The sequence below is a fragment of the Coccinella septempunctata genome, chromosome 4 (genome assembly GCF_907165205.1).
Source record: "Coccinella septempunctata chromosome 4, icCocSept1.1, whole genome shotgun sequence".
NCBI lineage: Eukaryota > Metazoa > Arthropoda > Insecta > Coleoptera > Coccinellidae > Coccinella > Coccinella septempunctata.
Window position 1 is genome coordinate 180,436 of NC_058192.1, and position 16,927 is coordinate 197,362.

The window sequence follows — 16,927 nt, forward strand, 5'->3', positions numbered from 1 at the left end:
CGAAATATTTTTCAAAGTAGATCCAAAACAACAGATATTTTGAAAAACACTAATCTGTCAAATATTAAGGTTAATCTTTCTTTATCTGTGTTAATCTAATCAATTTTTTTTAAATAATCATATTAATCAGGGACACTAGGGACAGTCTCTGACATTTGAACACAGTGTTTCAAGTGATTTCTTATGCCACTTGAGTTTTTTTTTATTCAGCCGTAATGCCTCCAAAACCTACAGGACATTTACTAAAACAACTCCGAGAATTGATGGTCAATAATAGATATGTGAAAGAACCTCTACAAGCATATATTATTCCCTCAAGTGATGCACATTCTAGTGAATATATTGCTGCTTGTGATCAATATAGAGCCTTCATATCAGGTTTCACTGGCTCAGCTGGCACTGCTGTGGTAACTCAAGATCGGGCATGTCTTTGGACAGATGCTAGATATTATTTGCAAGCTTCGCAGCAGTTGGATGAAAATTGGACACTCATGAAAGAAGGAGAATCGAGTACACCTTCTATTTGTAAGTTGATTAAGTATTAAGTATATAAGAATGTTGGATTAAGATTATATTCATACATAAATCTACTGATAAAAATCTGGATCTTGCATATTGTTAGGAATAAGCACTTGATGATAATCATATCAAGTTTAATGTCAAAATATTCATCTGTTGTTTTCACTTTCTAACTCTGTAAAGAAGTAGAAGTTGAAAAGTATGAAATATTAATAAGAATTTATAAATTTATATTTATCAGCTTGATTAATGAATATGTATGAATATACTTATTATTACAGCTGCGTGGCTGTCTAAGAATCTTCCTGATGGTTCAAATGTTGGAGTTGATCCCAGATTGTTCATGTTGTTAAAGTGGAACATCGTCAACAGACAACTTGTATCATGTGGACACAAACTTGTTCCTGTATTGACAAATCTAACCTCTATTCTTTGGACTGATAGGCCTGTAAGACCATCTAATAAAGTTTTCCCTCTAGGGATTAAATATACTGGTAAAACAATAGCGGAAAAACTTGAAATTATTGTTCGCGATATGAAGGAAAAAAATTGTACAACTTTAGTGATATCGACTTTGGATGATGTTGCATGGACCCTTAACCTGAGAGGTTCAGATATCGAGTACAATCCTTTATTTTTTGCGTATCTGGTAATAAAACGTGGCCAAGTAGCCATTTTCATCAATTTAAATCAGTTGAGTCCGGAAGTCAACAAGCATTTAACAGAAGAAATGGGTCGATTTACTTTCAGTGTTCATCCTTACGAGGAAATTGATGAATACCTGAAACAATGTGAAAAAGAAAAGGTTTGGTTTTCGGATAGTATCAACTATCATTTGAACAGTTTAGTTCCAAAACATAATCAGCACATCGAAATAAGTCCGACGACATTGTTGAAAGCTGTCAAGAATCCCACTGAAGTACAGGGAATGCGAAATGCTCACATCAAGGACGGAGCGGCCCTCTGTTGTTATTTGGCTTGGCTTGAAGAGAACGTTCCTAAGGGGGGTGTAACAGAAATGTCTGGAGCGGCGAAATTGGAGGAATTCAGGAAGTTACAAGACGATTTCATGGGGCTCAGTTTCCCAACGATCAGCAGCAGCGGACCCAATGGTGCAATAATTCATTACCAACCGACAAAAGCAAGCGATAGACCCATAATGACTGACTCATTATATTTATGCGATTCCGGAGCACAATTCAAAGACGGTACTACTGATGTTACAAGAACTGTCCACTTCGGTACGCCCACAAGCCACGAAATGGAATGTTTTACGAGAGTTTTAAAGGGTCAGTTGAAACTAGGAAATGCGATATTTCCTCTGAAAATTAAGGGAAATTACTTGGATTCATTTGCTAGACAGTTCCTCTGGGAAGTTGGATTGGATTATGGGCACGGAACAAGCCATGGAATAGGCTCATTTTTGAATGTACACGAGGGTCCAATGGGTATATCCTGGAGACCTTATCCTGAGGATCCAGGGCTGGAACCCAACATGTTCTTATCCAACGAACCTGGATTTTATGAAGATGGTAATTTTGGGATTAGACTGGAAGACATAGTTCAGATTGTACCAGCGAGTCTACCTTATAATTTCAACAATAGGGGATTTTTAACTTTTGAAACTATCACGTTATGTCCTAAGCAAACGAAATTGATCGATATCGAATTGATAACCAACGAAGAGATAGAGCTATTGAACGATTATCACCATCGTTGCAGAGAAATTCTAGGGCCAGTTCTACAGAAACAGGGGCAAACTCAGGCTTTAAATTGGTTATGGAAAGAAACGATACCTATGAGAAAAAAAAAGAGCTATTAATATTTCTGAACATAAATTTTTATTACTATTCATTATGTTGTCAAATCAGTCAGAAAATGTCTCCTTGTCAGAGTCAAATTTTTGTATTGTATTTTGTTCATTAACATTATTTAAGACTGTGTTTTCATTTTTTCTAGTGTATTTACAAATAATGAAGAATTAGTATCCTTTTTGATATAGATTGATCCACAGACTGATGATAAAATGAATAAATAATTTCATTATTAATCTATGGATTAATCCATAGACTTTTGTTATTAGTCTATGGATCACATTTATTGAAGATTGTGATGGAATTTTGTCCTTGAACGAATGATCAACTGTTTCTATGGACTAATCCATAGAATTTTATTATCAGTCTATGGTTCACATTTTATGAGGATTGTGATGGAATTTTGTCATTCAAGGAATGAGCGACTGTTAAGTATCCGTTACACTTTATTAGTTCTTACTCAATTTAGTTAACTTTCGAGAGTGATGCAGTTAGCCAGCGGCCAAAATTATTAGTGCTTTTATATGTTGTACCTGAATATTGTATTTTGTAATCTTTACAAGGGTTGAATAAGAGCTACAACTGTGATAACTTTCGCTTCGATTTGAATCTGAAGCTTCCGCAATATCCAATTCAGTCTTGTTAATCTTTTTCTAGATATCAAATTAACCTCATTGAATACAATTTTCAGCACTCACAGAATGGCCAACAATTAAAGAATTATTTCATATTTATCAGAAAATTTATTCTAACAATTACAAATAAAATATATATATACATAAAATCATTTCTTTTTCTTGAGTTTCCCAGAAGATTTTCTCAATTCGGCCTCCTGTGGTTCATCCTCCTCTGTTCTGTTCGTTCTGGAGGGAAGTTTCTTGTACAATTCCATCTTTTTCTTCGTCCTAGCCACTAGTAAAAGCGCACAGATGATCAAAACCTCGTAGAATTCCAAAAATGTCATGGGATAATCCATGTTGCATATTATGCCGTTCTTTAAGATCGAGGGACATATTGTGCTCAGACATTTGGTCACTACTTTAGGGCCGAGTACTCTGAATGCTGCCAGATCTTGATAAAAAGGATCGGCGTCTTCTGGTATATCGATTGATTTTTCGGTCGACGCGCCAATTTCTCCCTTTTCTAAATACACCATGAATCATTATCTATATTCTGGTATTTTAACGTATGTGCTATACAATACCTGGTATATAGAGAAAGTTGTGTCCTATAATATTCACATTCTGTCCAAAAGTGTTTGTTACGGATCTGCATTTGTTTTCAGACCAGGTTTTATAGCAAGGGGAATCTTCCCCTTTTTTTGTACAGGCTGCATTCAGGAACGTCCTTGCCGTATGAGGTTGCCCAAGTTTCAGATACAAAGCGTAAACGTTCCTCATTGCCAACATATCTTTATATTCGAAAAGGCACCTACCTGAAATTTTTCAAACGGATCTAATGCGCATGTCGATTTTCCAAATGAGAAAATTTTACCCCTGTGCGTTCCAGCAAGTACAAAGACTCTCTCCAGTAAAAACTTCTGGAAAATGTACGGCATCAGTCCCTCGCTCGAGTGAACTTCCTCCCTGCTCTTGTAATGTACCAACAGGGCGGTTCCCATGAGGGACTGAATGAACTGAAAGAAGTATATGTGTTCGAAGGGATGATGGCAGGATTCTACGAAACTTGATGGGTTTTCGTCGAGCAATCTGTCGGTTTCTACCAGAGATATGCCGATTTTTGTGATACCTATGTCCAGGTACAACTGCCATAAGTACATCCTGATCATGTAGTGCTTGAAATATATCTGAAACGATATTTCTAACGTCACTTCTCGATCAGAAACGAATACGAGAAATAGCCTGAAATCGGGAAAAGTGTCTTCATATTTGTTGTAGTATGAAATTTGGTCAATATTCGAAAATTCCCGTAATAACACGAGACATGCGTCATAAGGAATCATAGAATTTACGAGGTTCGGCTAACTTCGCGTTATACGAAAGGGCTTGAAGATAGCCCGAGAACGGCACCGACATGGGCGTAACATTAGACTGGGCATTCACGATTGAAAATTACCAAAGACGTGTCGTTTTCGGATTTTCAAGGTTTTTTTCGATTCTAATGGATTTTATTGTTTTTTCATGTTGATTACCTTCTTCGGCGAGGTTATAGTCGCGTAGTGATAATACACCTCCATCAATCTGGGCAGATAGCGAGTAATCACGTTTCGCAGGTATTTTTCCTCGCTCCTAACGGTCGATTGAAATCTAGTCTCCGACTTGTTGAAAACGGGAACGTTTTGGTTGAAAGAGGGCCTTCCGTGATTGTCCTGAGCGTAAGACTTGACTTTCGAATGTCCGGCGCTGGTTAGCGTCATCAGGTTCCACTTTGAAAGTTGCAATTTCGAAACGTTCGCACTAGAACTGGAACTGATCATTATAATTTTTTTTAGCATCTGTCTGCATAGGATACGAATCACAGTAAGTGCTTGTGACCTTGTTCGTTGAAAGGGTGCCCATCATATTTTTACCCCATTTTCAGTCGGGTAAGACAATTTTTTTTCTGGTATGTTGCATCGCCTACTTACCGGGATTCTATCGACTCGATGTCGAATTGGATCGTGTCGAAAGCATTCACATACATACTGAGAGCTTTCTCGATGTAAAAATATAACTCGACGTCATCTGGAGGCGAATTTATCTGGATTTCTGAAAATTAGGGTAGCTCAGGGGTTATGAAAATTCAAAAATCGAATATTGACTAGTCCTCGCGTAAGAACCAATGGGCGTCGAATCAGGAGAACTAGGCGGCCGAAGAAATTTTCCTCGCTTATTTAATAAATCCGTATATTATCAACAGCGACACTCACCAATTGGCGAGCACAAAGAACCTCTTTCTTGCTTCGCGTTCTCCAGTAGCGTATTTACTTGAGACGCGTGACATTTCGCAGGCCACTGTTTTTCCGAAATCCCGTTCTTCATTATCGATTGAAACACCTGCTCGTTGAAGGTAAACGACGAACTTTCCTTGGCTATGTCTTCGTTGGAGAGCGAGGTGGTGTGCAAGGGCTTGTCGTTGTAGAACAGCGGATTTTTCTCGATGCTCTTCCCATTTCCGCAGATCACGATGGCCGCTCCGTGCTTGAAATTATCCTGGAAGAATCCCGCCATTTTCGCCCCGTTCTCGTTACCGAAGAACATGATACCTGTGATTTTTTTGAATGATGAGGGCCAACAGTACGCGAAAACAAAGAATTATCAATTTTCTATGGAAAATTGAAAAACCCCTTTACGCTGCATCTATGACAGTTTGAGGACGGTCGAGGAAACGATGGAGGAGGACCCAACTTACCGGTGCCTGTTCTTTTTCCCTTCACCCAAGAACCATTGTAATGATGCTGTACAGGAAAGGAAAAAAAATTGTCGAATTCCGTGTTCCAAGAGTATTCGCCGAAACCATCTATTATACCATCAACCCATTGGCCTATATAGATCTAGAATGGAATGAAAAGTGGTTCAAAACGGTCCGTAAACCGTATGCCTTATTCAATATATATGCATGATGTATTGGCTACACTGTCAATCTTGAACTATTCCGATTCTATGTCCTCTCGCATAGAGAAGAGAGAGTCTCTGGAAAAACGCAGAGACAAGAGAAAAGAGAGCAGAGAACCACAGAAAAGTAATATAACCAACTGATTGTCTTTGGTTTAGAGCATAGAAATTATAACTTTTAGCTTAGTATCTCTATGGTTTAGAGCTATGTTTTTCTCTGTGGGCTAGCTATGATCACGAAATATCAGAAGAATAAGAAAATGATTTTCTGGTGTAGGGAGTCAGATTCGAATTTCCACAGAAATTTTTCTTACTTATTTTGACAGTTTTCAACTCCGTCGTTTTTCCTGTGTGACGAAATTTCAGTATGGTATTTCGAAAACTTACATCGTTATTCGACCAGCGCATCGCTCCCCGTCCTTCTCTCTTGTTTTTAGAATACTGTCCCTGATAACAGCTTTTATCCTTAAAATGAAAAAATCCCTTTCCATGTCTAAGATCGTCTTGGAATTCGCCCTCATACCATACGTCAGATTCGTATAACAACCAACCGAAACCTGTTGAAAAAATCATACACGCACTTGGAACGAGATGTTTCGACTGTCGAGGCTTTGCATAATGAATATATCCCTATTCATTCACCTCAAGAAGCATTTATTTCAACGGTAACTTACCGTGCTTCTTGCCGTATTTCCAATTTCCGCTATATACCATATTGGTGTTTCGAATATTATAAACACCGTTTCCGTGAAAAAAACCTTTGTAAAAAATACCGATGTATTCGGTCATGTCCGGCAGTTGCATTCTTCCTCTTCCTGTTGGCGAACCATCTTCAAATTCTCCCTTCAAAAGGAATAATGTAACAGCGTACTTGATTTAGAGCGGAATTTGAAATTGGAATTTGAAAATTGACGTTTTTGACAGAAAAGGTCATGTCTATGGTTTACACCGAAAATCACGGTGGATCGCGACCATAGACGAACAATAATTATTAGTCTATGATGATTAGGACAAAAGATAATCTTCAAAAATCCTAATTGAAGACGAATTATTTGGATTCTCAAATAAGATTGCTTACCTTTTTGAAGAAATAACTCCTTGAAGTAAGTGCTTACCTCATAAACTGTACCGTCGGCCCAATAAAATGTGCCAATACCATGAGGTACTTTATCGAGGACCTCACCCTCGTACCTGTTGCCATTTTTGAAATCTATGTTCGCGAATTTCTCTTCTCTTTTCACCAACCAATCTTGTTCAAAATTGGTAGTAGAGATCAATTTCTCATTCAGCTCGGTCTGGTTGTCTTCTGTGATCGGCTGAAGACTAGCGGCTGAAAATAGATTCAATTCAAATCAAATCTGATTGAGATTCCACCGTTTGAAAAAAGATTACTCCACTTTAAGATTTGATTTTAGACAAGTTATTCAATAGTCTCGTCAACCATCTCGAAATATTTGATCACATCCGTTACCTTCAGTTATCTTTATAACTAGAAGCTGATACTTTTCCAACCCATCGTGAAACTATTAATCATTTGAAATTGAACCAACCTATCGGAATCGTCTTGAGGGATTCACTCTTTCTCCTTTCTCTATTATGGGTAGGAGGCTCGTCATCCGAAGCCTCCTTGGAGCTTTTTTTATGTCTGCTTCCTGTATGTCTTGTTTTCGTCTCGTGCTCTGTAGATGTCTTTTTATCCGCCGCCGGGATATGAGAAAAGATAGATAACTTCCGAGAATTTATTGAGCCGTCGCTTTTTCTCCTTTTATGTATGTGGGAGCGCTTTTCTTTTGCATAGACTACCTTGATCTCTCCCTCCGAACTCGACCCGTGCCTGACGATCGAAAAATTACAGATATTTTCGATTTTCTAGTTGTAACCACAGAACACTAATATAAATTGTAACTATGGAGGGTAGGTACCCTCCAATCTGACAACGACGCAAAGCAATCCGCGATCTACAGAATGAATCCCGCTTTTTCGCAACTAAGCATAGAAAATTCTCAAATATTTGTAGGTACCTATAATCAGAGCCGTCTTAAAGACTAAAACAAAGTAGTCTGGAACTTTACTAACATAGACATAGAGACATGGACTGTGCCTTTCCTTTATATCTATGCATGAAATACGGTCAAAAAAAGTGACAGAGAGAAAAACACGTCGGGAATGCAGTTGTCTTTTTCTAGAATTTTGATTGGTCTACACTCACCTCTATGTGAACAAAAAAGAGAAAGGTATGTCCCGACGAGCTTTTCTCTCTTTCTAATAAATAGCCAATTTCATGCTGGCATTGCTCAGTCCATGTCTCTATGTCTATGTTTACTAATGAGATTTGTCAGTTCGCAGCGTTGTCAGATGATTTTCGGGAGACTGTCATTAGATTACCTAAGTTCGTGCTCTTTGTCATCAACGAACGACACCTTTTCATTTTTCAAGTAATCTTCCACACTTCCATCAGAGGCTTTGTTGCTTCCAGAGCTTCTTATACTCGGTTCTTCTTCTCTGGCTATATGTTTCATCTAACGAACGTCGTCAAATAAGCTGTGTAAATTCGAGGGTCGATATTCTATGTTTCGACTACTTTGTGGTCATCTTTCAGATTTGATGCAACCATAGACAACCATTTCTTTTACCACAGTTTGTGGCACAAGCACAAGATTATCATACTCATTGCTTCTATAAAACATAGAACAGCATTCTTCGAAATTCTACAGCCTATTTGATAACAAGAATGTTTGAACGGTTATGTGATATTTTTCGAACTTTCCTGTTGAATTGTTTTTGGTAATATCTTTCGAAAATCATTTGACGAGAACATACTGTCCAAAACGAAAACCACCGAGTTTTCTAACTTCACCTGTACGTATATAGTCGGTTCGGGTCTCTAGTTGAAATAAACCAAGTTCACCTGATAATCCTCCAAGCAACCCTTCGCCATGATTTCATGGAAAAAATACAAAGTCAGCTCTTTCTCCAAATCACAATATTCGCAATCGCATTTCTTTGATATCTGAGGCACCTTCAGGCAAACACGGCAACCACATCTTCTCAGATGGAAATGAGGGTCCAGATCCTGCTGTTTGCATAGCTTATAGCTGGTCAAATTGCTGCTACGAAAATAAGTGGAGTATCTGAAGGGAATATCGTTCCCTGGATAGAATATATTCAATGAACTCGAACTATTATCATTCATTTTATTGAAAGATATTTTGACATTTATACATATCGTCCACAGATTCCGCTAATCTTATTCCTTCACCTCTCTTCCTTCGGACCTCTCCTTTTACAAGAAGCATCAAAACAAATTCTATGTACTCCACACCTAAGACAGTAGTAGAACATCCTGATTTTCAGACAGACGATTTTTTTTAACGCTCGTTATATTTGGTTGTTTCCAAACTACAAGAGGGCATTCTCTATACTCCAAACTTAAATTACGTAGGCTACGCTCCGAACAAAGCGATAAATGTGGATAAAATTATCATTATAAGAGTATAATGATTAAAAGAGCAATAAAAATAGATAGAAATACATGGTTTGAATTTTCCCAGAAATATTTATCTCGAATGAAAAAATATACTCACAACCAATCCTTGGAACTTTTGCTTTGACTTGGTTGATCTCCTTATTTAAGTTCTTCGAGCTTGATCTCTTAACTTTTCTCACTATAACCTGACCGCCGCTGGCACCGATTAAAGTGTTTTTCTTGTCTTCATGCGAAAGTTTTCTTATATCTCTTCTGTGGGTGTGATGTTTCGGAGTCTCGTCAGGAGCAGTATAACTAGTTATCCTGCTTATTTCCGATAAAGTTTCGAATGAGACTGTTTCCTTATGGAGAAAATAATCACCAATAGTACTACTTTTCATGATTGTATTGTAAAAGAAAAGTGTAAGTTCCTTCTCCAAGCTGACCTCCTCGCATAGGCACTGAGTTGAAACGGATATAAAGTCTTGAAGTTTCGTTTCATCACAGGGGCAAATATGTTTCCACTCTTGCGACTTTTGAACTGATGGTTCTTTTGTGACTGTACTAGATATTTTACTTCCCGAAACACGGCTGCTGTATGATTGTCTCATGCTGAAACCACTCCTTTCAGATGTCGTAGAGGGTCGGTTCATATTTAAAAAATAATTAAAACACAAATCTTGTAAAATAATATACTAAACAATATTCGCTCATATATGAATAAAATGGAAAATTGTCAGTGTGAATGACGAATAAAATGAGTTTTAGACATCTTATGACTTATGTAAAAATATAGACACAGAGACATGGATTGTCTAAGATTGCGTGGTAAGTTATTTTTGAAAAATGCCGTTTCTGAGATCAACATCTGTACGAAAAGAACAATTAACGGCCATAGTTATATGATCAATTCGATTTTTATGATTGTTTTAAGAATATTTTCTTTTCGCTATAATCTTTTAAAATATTGTCGGATACGGTTCTGCGCCAAAAACTGGCTCTAATGCAAAGAAGAAAAAGAATTAGTCTGTGTGACAAACGATAGATTGCTCAACAGTGTTGCCGAGTTCAGTCTAGTAACATTTCCGCAAAATTCAATTTTTGTGAGTGTTCTGTGGGTTTTTCAGTATATTGTCTTGGTTTCTTGGTTAGTTGAAGACGTGGCAACGTTGATTCTTAGGCGTCATTTTCGCTGCACGATATTCTGTGCGCCTGTTTAATCTACATTGCAAAGGGAAAAGTTTGAAGTTAATTGAAATATTCAATGGGATTTGCTGTTTAACAGGAAATTATCCATATTTTTCTTTGTTGGGGTGTAGTTTAACGTTAACTAGTTGAAGGTACCCCGAATTATCATTCGCGAAAGTTTTTGTGATAATCTATTTGGTTCTGTTCGATTATAGAAATGGCGGAAGACATCGATGTCGAAGCAATGTTGGAAGCTCCCTATAAAAAGGACGTAAGTGGCATAATTTTCTCATCCTTATTGTGGTAGCTATATTTATAACTGATTGAGATTTGTAAATTTTTATTTCCGTAATGACTATGGTAATCTTCCTTCTATCTGCATCCGTAGCTCCATCATTGTATTCGGAATGATTACCATTTGCATTACTTATTTCAATAGCAATTAGAACATTCTCTTACATCACTTCCTAATTTTATATTTTAGACTTATGAGGTATTTTCTGGCATTCGGCGACTTCCCACAAAATCAGGTACAGATCTCCTTAGTTTTAATATTTATAAATTTTTAGGTTTTTTTTGTAATGGACCTTACTGTTATTTAATCTTAAATTTTAATCAGTTCATTTACGTAAATGATATGTGATGCTGATGGGTAATTTCTCGCCATAGGGTTGGAGTTTCATGGACTACCTGGTCACCATCCCTGTCAACCGGCAATCAAGCTTTCATCTCAATTTTTACTTGTGTGGAGATTAATTGGAAGTGCATATGAAATGTAAAATAAACAATTTCTTGGGTACTTACTGTTAGGGTTCGATCAAAGCGATAATTCTAAGGTTTTTGAGATTTCTGGAAGAAGTCAAGGCAACTTCAAGCAGATTATTAAAATTAAAAACAGAACAAAATCCAACGAGAAAAGTATAATTAGTTGAGATTACTAAAACAATAAAAGTATTTCGAAATCTTATCGACTAACAGTATATTTGCCATTTGCAACATTTCTCTAAAGATAATCGAGTAAAGGTTGAAATTATTCAGGCAATGGCTATCATATTTATCTTGCAAATCAGATAGTGCCAATTTATAATCATTTCTTACCCTGCTCAGTGAGTATTAGGAAAAAGTTTGATTTCATTCCAGATTCATAGTCTGGTAGGACTCGAGAGTAAATACAGAAAAACTGAAAACACTGGATAATTTATTTGTTTCAAGGAAATTCATAGGATTTGTTAGAGCAGATGAATTCAGAAATTACAGAATCTCACTTAGAATTTTCGTGGATTCACTGAAGATAAATATTAAATAAACTAGAGAAATGGCAAGAGCTTGTGTTACAAGAAAGTTGTTCACCATAAAGTAAACATATTGTTCTTTCCCTCAAATGATCATTTATCGATACACTGCCTTTATTGTCCAAATATGCAACATGAATTTTAAAATGGTTCAATGTTAGATAACGGTGTTTTTCACAAATATTGCAATACCAGAAACGTTGACTTTCTAAAAGAAGATTAAGGTGTTCCTTTGCATGTCCGTCAATTTAAGGTACCTCCTTGGAATTTCGTCTTACTCGGTGTATTTTTTCAGAAGTATTGAATCTGGATCAAGTAAAGCAACCCTAGTTCCTTTGTCTTTGTCAACATCACGGTAAGTCTAGTTGCGGCTAGACTGTTGTAAACGGCCTGTTACTTTGGTACCGACTGAATGTCGCTATGGTTCTAGCCACGCCAGAAGGACAATATGTCGTTCTTTCCTTATAATTAATTATGTGCTTACTCTTTCATTACTCTGGATTCATAATTGTCAGTTACATTTTTATTGTAGTAGGAATTAATTCAATTATTGATATGTTTGTAAGTTTGAGTAATGTGAGAGCAAGACCAGATGATCATCTCAAAATTTTTGTCTGGGTCAGACAATTGCTTTGATAATTTTGACTAATATCATTTTGTTTTTGCCATCCCTGCGTGGTCCTGCTCACTTTGTTGCTGTTCATAGGAAGAGCTGAATGGAAAGCCAAAGGAGAATGGGGATTCCCGAAAGGACAGATACTCCGAGTAAGTATCAACGAATACAAGGTTCACGTGATATGCCTTGAAATTTTTTCTCATTGTTCATGCCTTACTCCCCATAGTTGTTGAAGTTTGAATTTTTCGTTTTTAGCAGGAGACGCAGCCGGAGCCGTTCCAAGGACAGAAAAAAGAGCAAACATGATTCGGACAAGAAGAGAAGCCGGAGTAAAGACAGGAAAAGATCCAGAGACCTGAAAAGATCCAAATCGAGAGACAGAATATCCAGATCTAGAGATAGGAAGTCTAGGTCTAGAGACAGAAAATCTAGATCAAGGGACAGAACGTCTAAATCGAGAGACAGACCGTCGAGATCCAGAGATAGAAGGTCTAGATCCAGAGATTTAATATCGAAATCTAGAGATCGACGTTCAAAATCCAAGGATAAAAGATCAAAGTCAAGAGATAGGGTACCAAGAAGAAGGTCTAGGTCGAGGGATAAAAAAGCCAGTCCCATAAGGTAAGGTTTTACTCGTCATTCCACAAGAGGAAGATTATATCGATTTTTTTTTGATTAATCAGAGATCGTCGCAGAAGAAGCTTCAGCAAAGACCGCAGGCGTAGATCCCGTTCAAGGAAACGCAGCCCTTCGCTGCACAAGCCCCCGCCGTTCGGTCGGAAGAGGTCGCCGCTTCGCGCCAGGTCGGGTTCGCCGCTCGAAGAGTTAAGTCCCGAGGAGCGCGATGCGCGCACCGTTTTTGCCATGCAGCTGTCCCAGCGGATCCGAGCTAGGGATCTCGAGGAGTTCTTCAGCTCGGTCGGCAAAGTCAGAGACGTGAGGCTGATCATGTGCAACAAAACGCGGCGTTTCAAGGGCATCGCCTACATCGAGTTCAAGGATCCCGAGAGCGTGGCGCTGGTGAGTTCTTGATTTTGTAGTGATCAGCAAGGAAATGAAAAATTCGAGCTTTCTGACGTTCATGAAACGCGATTCTGTGTCAGTTTGACAGTGAAATTAGCACCATAGATAAACTCTTCAAGTCTATGGTTAGCACCGATCACAGATAGGGGTGGGCGCGTTTCTATGTCAGTTTGATAAGTCAGCACCATAGATGAACTCTTCAAGTCTATGGTTAGCACCGATCACAGATAGGGGTGGGTATTAACTATTTAATCCATCGATAGCGAAGAGTAGTGTTTTTGGCCTCGGTATCCAAGAAATTCATTTCATTATGGTTTTTCCAGGGAAAATCGTATTGTAAAGGTGAATTTCAATGAAAAAGGTGGATCTCCTATCCTACTATTTTTGATTAATAGTTAACCATAGATTCGGATAAGTTATCTCTACAAAAATGGGCGTACGTAAATTTTCAGGGACATTTTTAACGTTTTTGAGAGACTATAATTCTTTGTCGAGTAAGCTATGGAATTTTGAAGGCAGAAACTATGAAGAACCTGCTCATTGTTTGCATTTTCAAATATTCATTTCACTTGAAAAAGCCCTGATGCAGTCATCTTGTTATCAATATAACAATGAAAGCCAGTTTGGAAATTTCCATTTTTTTATCATACATATCTTTTTTTTCTGATAGGTTTGAGAATAAAAGCGTCAGCCTGCTCTAACATGATTAAGAACACGTTTATTCAGAGACCTGAGTTGGAAGGTATTTCTCTTCAGACTTAAGTTAATGATAACTGGTTGAAGTCATTTCTTAGTACTTGAAGAAAGCATTACACCGTATTGTTTCTCAAGGTCCAAAGAGGATGAAACACTCACCCCTCTCATCTAAAAGATTTTCAATCAATATAAAACATCAATAATATAATCGTCAAAATGATTCATCGAAAAGAAAAAATTACATTTTCATCCTTCGTTGGCAACTCTTCAATTCTGTAGTTATTCCGTAATGCCATTCTTCAAGTTTTACCAATTTTCTACATCAAATCTTTATTATCATCATCGGTTCTCCCTCTTAGGCATTAGGATTATCCGGACAGAAACTACTGGGCGTTCCGATAATAGTACAACACACCCAGGCGGAGAAGAACCGTATGGGCAATTCCATGCCGAACCTGATGCCGAAAGGGATGACGGGTCCGATGAGACTTTACGTCGGTTCCTTACATTTCAACATCACCGAAGACATGCTCCGGTCAATTTTCGAACCATTTGGGAAAATCGAAAACATACAGCTGATAATGGACCCGGAAACTGGACGATCTAAGGGTTACGGTTTCGTTACCGTGAGTATATGCGATGTGATGAAATGTCGCGATTTTTTTCTTAATCGTCCCTTTCGTATTTCAGTATCACAATTGCGACGACGCCAAGAAGGCCCTGGAACAGTTGAACGGTTATGAGCTAGCGGGAAGGCCGATGAAAGTGGGCAACGTGACTGAAAGGATGGATCTGCAGCAGCAACAGGGTCCTTCGATTCTGGATTCGGACGAATTGGACAGATCGGGGATAGACCTGGGCGCCACCGGCCGTCTTCAGTTGATGTTCAAACTGGCCGAGGGGGCGGGGATGCAGGTGCCCCAAGCGGCAGCTACAGCCCTCAGCATGGCCACCGGCCAGCCGATCGTGCCTCGCGTTCAGGCCCAGAGTACACCTCCCATCGCCACCCAGTGCTTCATGTTGAGCAACATGTTCGACCCTTCAAGGTGAGCCATATTTTTATTTTACACCAACAAATGTCTGTTATTAATAAATTAATCATTTATTGCAGTGAGTCGAACCCGAATTGGGATGTGGAGATTCGAGATGATGTGATAGAAGAGTGCAACAAGCACGGCGGAGTACTGCACGCGTACGTGGATAAAGGCTCGCCCCAGGGCAACGTCTACGTCAAATGTATATCGATTTCCACCGCAGTGGCGTCCGTGAATTCTCTACACGGAAGGTGGTTTGCCGGGAGGGTCATAACAGCGGCCTACGTGCCGTTAGTCAATTACCACGCGCTGTTTCCGGATGCTATGACGATGACGCAGTTGTTGACGCCGTCGAATAGGAAATAACTTGTACATTTAGGCGAGTGATGCTGATCGAATGTATGTTGAGAACTAATCAATTATTTTAATATTTTTCTTTCTCAAAGGAAATGATGGTCCATCGATTATTGAAGGATCACATTTCAAGGACGCTGAATTCGGGAGAGAAATCGTTATTTTCGGGATAATAATTGATTTATAATTAACACGATGTAAATTTTCTGTTGATCGACAAGGAAAATTTGAAATAATGTTTTTATGTTTCCTGAGATATTTGGGTTACAATTTTATGGATCCCCGTTTTGAAGATTTGTAAAAAGTAGGTTAATAAATATACATATAAAAATCAAATTTACATCTTTTATTTTCTCATCGGTCAACAAAATCGTAATCTTGGGTTACATCCGGATCAATTCTTCGCTACCATTTTCGATTTTTTTCGAGCTTCGAAATCCACCAAAGTTTTCAACTTCCCGTAGCATCATGTTTTTACGTAACATCTCTTTAATTATGATGTTCATTATCAAAACTATACTGAATAAGAATTTTTCTTCGTCCGAGCAAAATTCGTAATCCGCGGGGTTGTCGTGGAATCCGCATGCGCCTAAAAAATAATATTATCAGTCAGACTAAGAAGAGCAACAAAAAATGCTGATGCTGATTTTTTCAAATATGACAGCTTTCATGTCTTCTGTGATTAGAATACAGAATTTTTATGTAGTTATATTCCATAGAATAACACCCGGAACCACAGAATATAACATCAAAACCACATGACAAAAATAATGTCCTTGCTTTTCTCGCTAGCTTTAACGTAATACTGATTTTTTTGCGGCACTCTCAACGACTGTTTATATAATGTAATAATTTAGCGTTGCATGGAATCAGTCTTTTGTATTTTGACAATACCCACCTTCTTTATCTTGCAAATCATTCCACAGTTGAAAACCTTTCATGATGGAAAGGAAATAACAGTTCCTATTATGAGGAATTATGCTCGAAACGAGATTGTTCAGAATCTTCTTCTCCGTATTGTTCAAATCCAACCATTTCAGGAACAACTTTTGTAATTTTGAACCTGCGCGAAGTGTCATATTACACGCGTGCGTAAAGATAGAAAAATTAATATCATCTCACTTTTATTCAATTCGTAGGCGATCTGTTTGAATACTTTCGACTCCATTCTTTTCCTCGGGTTTTAATATATCATATCGCGTATACGTGTTATTCTATTTTAATGCAAATAAATGCATTGACACATTGTTTTTTAAATTTTGAAACTACTGAAAGATGCATAGAAATAATTTATGGTCATAGAGCAGAAGATGCTCTTTAATCGTAGCATAGAATATTTCCTTGTTGCATTGTCATCCTATTCTTCTATGG

General features: G+C 37.9%; 4 protein-coding genes across 11 annotated transcripts; 2 read left to right on the forward strand and 2 right to left on the reverse strand.

Moving 5' to 3' along the window:
* The first annotated feature begins 78 nt into the window (after positions 1-78).
* LOC123310744 (xaa-Pro aminopeptidase ApepP) lies at positions 79-3,117 on the forward strand. Its single transcript, XM_044894387.1, has 2 exons — positions 79-525; positions 801-3,117. Exons 1-2 carry the CDS (start codon positions 216-218, stop codon positions 2,339-2,341), a joined length of 1,851 nt encoding a protein of 616 aa, XP_044750322.1. The 5' UTR covers positions 79-215; the 3' UTR covers positions 2,342-3,117.
* On the reverse strand, positions 2,840-10,140 carry LOC123310743. Of its 3 annotated transcripts, none has more exons than XM_044894385.1 (13): positions 8,796-9,095; positions 8,273-8,406; positions 7,438-7,721; positions 7,003-7,217; positions 6,562-6,730; positions 6,275-6,444; positions 5,685-5,826; positions 5,203-5,538; positions 4,921-5,041; positions 4,486-4,756; positions 3,828-4,140; positions 3,538-3,768; positions 2,840-3,476 (listed from the first exon to the last, which is right to left on the reverse strand). In XM_044894385.1, exons 1-13 carry the CDS (start codon positions 9,078-9,080, stop codon positions 3,118-3,120), a joined length of 3,030 nt encoding a protein of 1,009 aa, XP_044750320.1. In that variant the 5' UTR covers positions 9,081-9,095; the 3' UTR covers positions 2,840-3,117. The 3 variants fall into 3 exon arrangements, with proteins under 3 accessions (XP_044750320.1, XP_044750319.1, XP_044750321.1); XM_044894384.1 differs by having other exon boundaries at positions 4,486-4,762; XM_044894386.1 differs by lacking the exons at positions 7,438-7,721; positions 8,273-8,406; positions 8,796-9,095 and adding an exon at positions 9,472-10,140 and having other exon boundaries at positions 4,486-4,762.
* Positions 10,141-10,533: 393 nt separating this feature from the next.
* LOC123311188 (RNA-binding protein 39) lies at positions 10,534-15,892 on the forward strand. Of its 6 annotated transcripts, XM_044895003.1 has the most exons (9): positions 10,534-10,693; positions 10,757-10,812; positions 11,026-11,071; positions 12,540-12,598; positions 12,705-13,070; positions 13,133-13,469; positions 14,528-14,794; positions 14,859-15,214; positions 15,280-15,892. In XM_044895003.1, exons 2-9 carry the CDS (start codon positions 10,775-10,777, stop codon positions 15,566-15,568), a joined length of 1,758 nt encoding a protein of 585 aa, XP_044750938.1. In that variant the 5' UTR covers positions 10,534-10,693; positions 10,757-10,774; the 3' UTR covers positions 15,569-15,892. The 6 variants fall into 6 exon arrangements, with proteins under 6 accessions (XP_044750938.1, XP_044750941.1, XP_044750943.1 ...); XM_044895006.1 differs by lacking the exon at positions 11,026-11,071; XM_044895008.1 differs by lacking the exon at positions 11,026-11,071 and having other exon boundaries at positions 12,708-13,070.
* On the reverse strand, positions 15,887-16,838 carry LOC123311191. Its single transcript, XM_044895012.1, has 3 exons — positions 16,679-16,838; positions 16,455-16,619; positions 15,887-16,145 (listed from the first exon to the last, which is right to left on the reverse strand). The coding sequence occupies exons 1-3, from the start codon at positions 16,722-16,724 to the stop codon at positions 15,940-15,942; spliced, it is 417 nt and encodes a 138-aa protein (XP_044750947.1). The 5' UTR covers positions 16,725-16,838; the 3' UTR covers positions 15,887-15,939.
* Positions 16,839-16,927: the final 89 nt, after the last annotated feature.

What these genes read in the sequence shown, in the direction of transcription:
- LOC123311188 (XM_044895003.1), top strand. Translation starts at nt 10,775, where the DNA reads ATGTCGAAGCAATGTTGGAAGCTCCCTATAAAAAGGAC. An exon ending in CGAAAGGACAGATACTCCGA is followed by an intron (nt 12,599 to 12,704) that starts GTAAGTATCAAC and finishes TTTCGTTTTTAG; the next exon opens with CAGGAGACGCAGCCGGAGCC. An exon ending in ATCCCGAGAGCGTGGCGCTG is followed by an intron (nt 13,470 to 14,527) that starts GTGAGTTCTTGA and finishes TCTCCCTCTTAG; the next exon opens with GCATTAGGATTATCCGGACA.
- LOC123311191 (XM_044895012.1), bottom strand. Translation starts at nt 16,724, where the DNA reads ATGGAGTCGAAAGTATTCAAACAGATCGCCTACGAATTGAATAAAA. An exon ending in CGCCTACGAATTGAATAAAA is followed by an intron (nt 16,620 to 16,678) that starts GTGAGATGATAT and finishes CACTTCGCGCAG; the next exon opens with GTTCAAAATTACAAAAGTTG. An exon ending in TGATTTGCAAGATAAAGAAG is followed by an intron (nt 16,146 to 16,454) that starts GTGGGTATTGTC and finishes ATTATTTTTTAG; the next exon opens with GCGCATGCGGATTCCACGAC.
- LOC123310743 (XM_044894384.1), bottom strand. Translation starts at nt 9,080, where the DNA reads ATGAATGATAATAGTTCGAGTTCATTGAATATATTCTATCCAGGGAAC. An exon ending in CCGACGGTACAGTTTATGAG is followed by an intron (nt 6,731 to 7,002) that starts GTAAGCACTTAC and finishes TTCCTTTTGAAG; the next exon opens with GGAGAATTTGAAGATGGTTC. An exon ending in ATCGAGTCGATAGAATCCCG is followed by an intron (nt 4,763 to 4,920) that starts GTAAGTAGGCGA and finishes TATAATGATCAG; the next exon opens with TTCCAGTTCTAGTGCGAACG.
- LOC123310744 (XM_044894387.1), top strand. Translation starts at nt 216, where the DNA reads ATGCCTCCAAAACCTACAGGACATTTACTAAAACAACTCCGAGAATTG. An exon ending in ATCGAGTACACCTTCTATTT is followed by an intron (nt 526 to 800) that starts GTAAGTTGATTA and finishes TTATTATTACAG; the next exon opens with CTGCGTGGCTGTCTAAGAAT.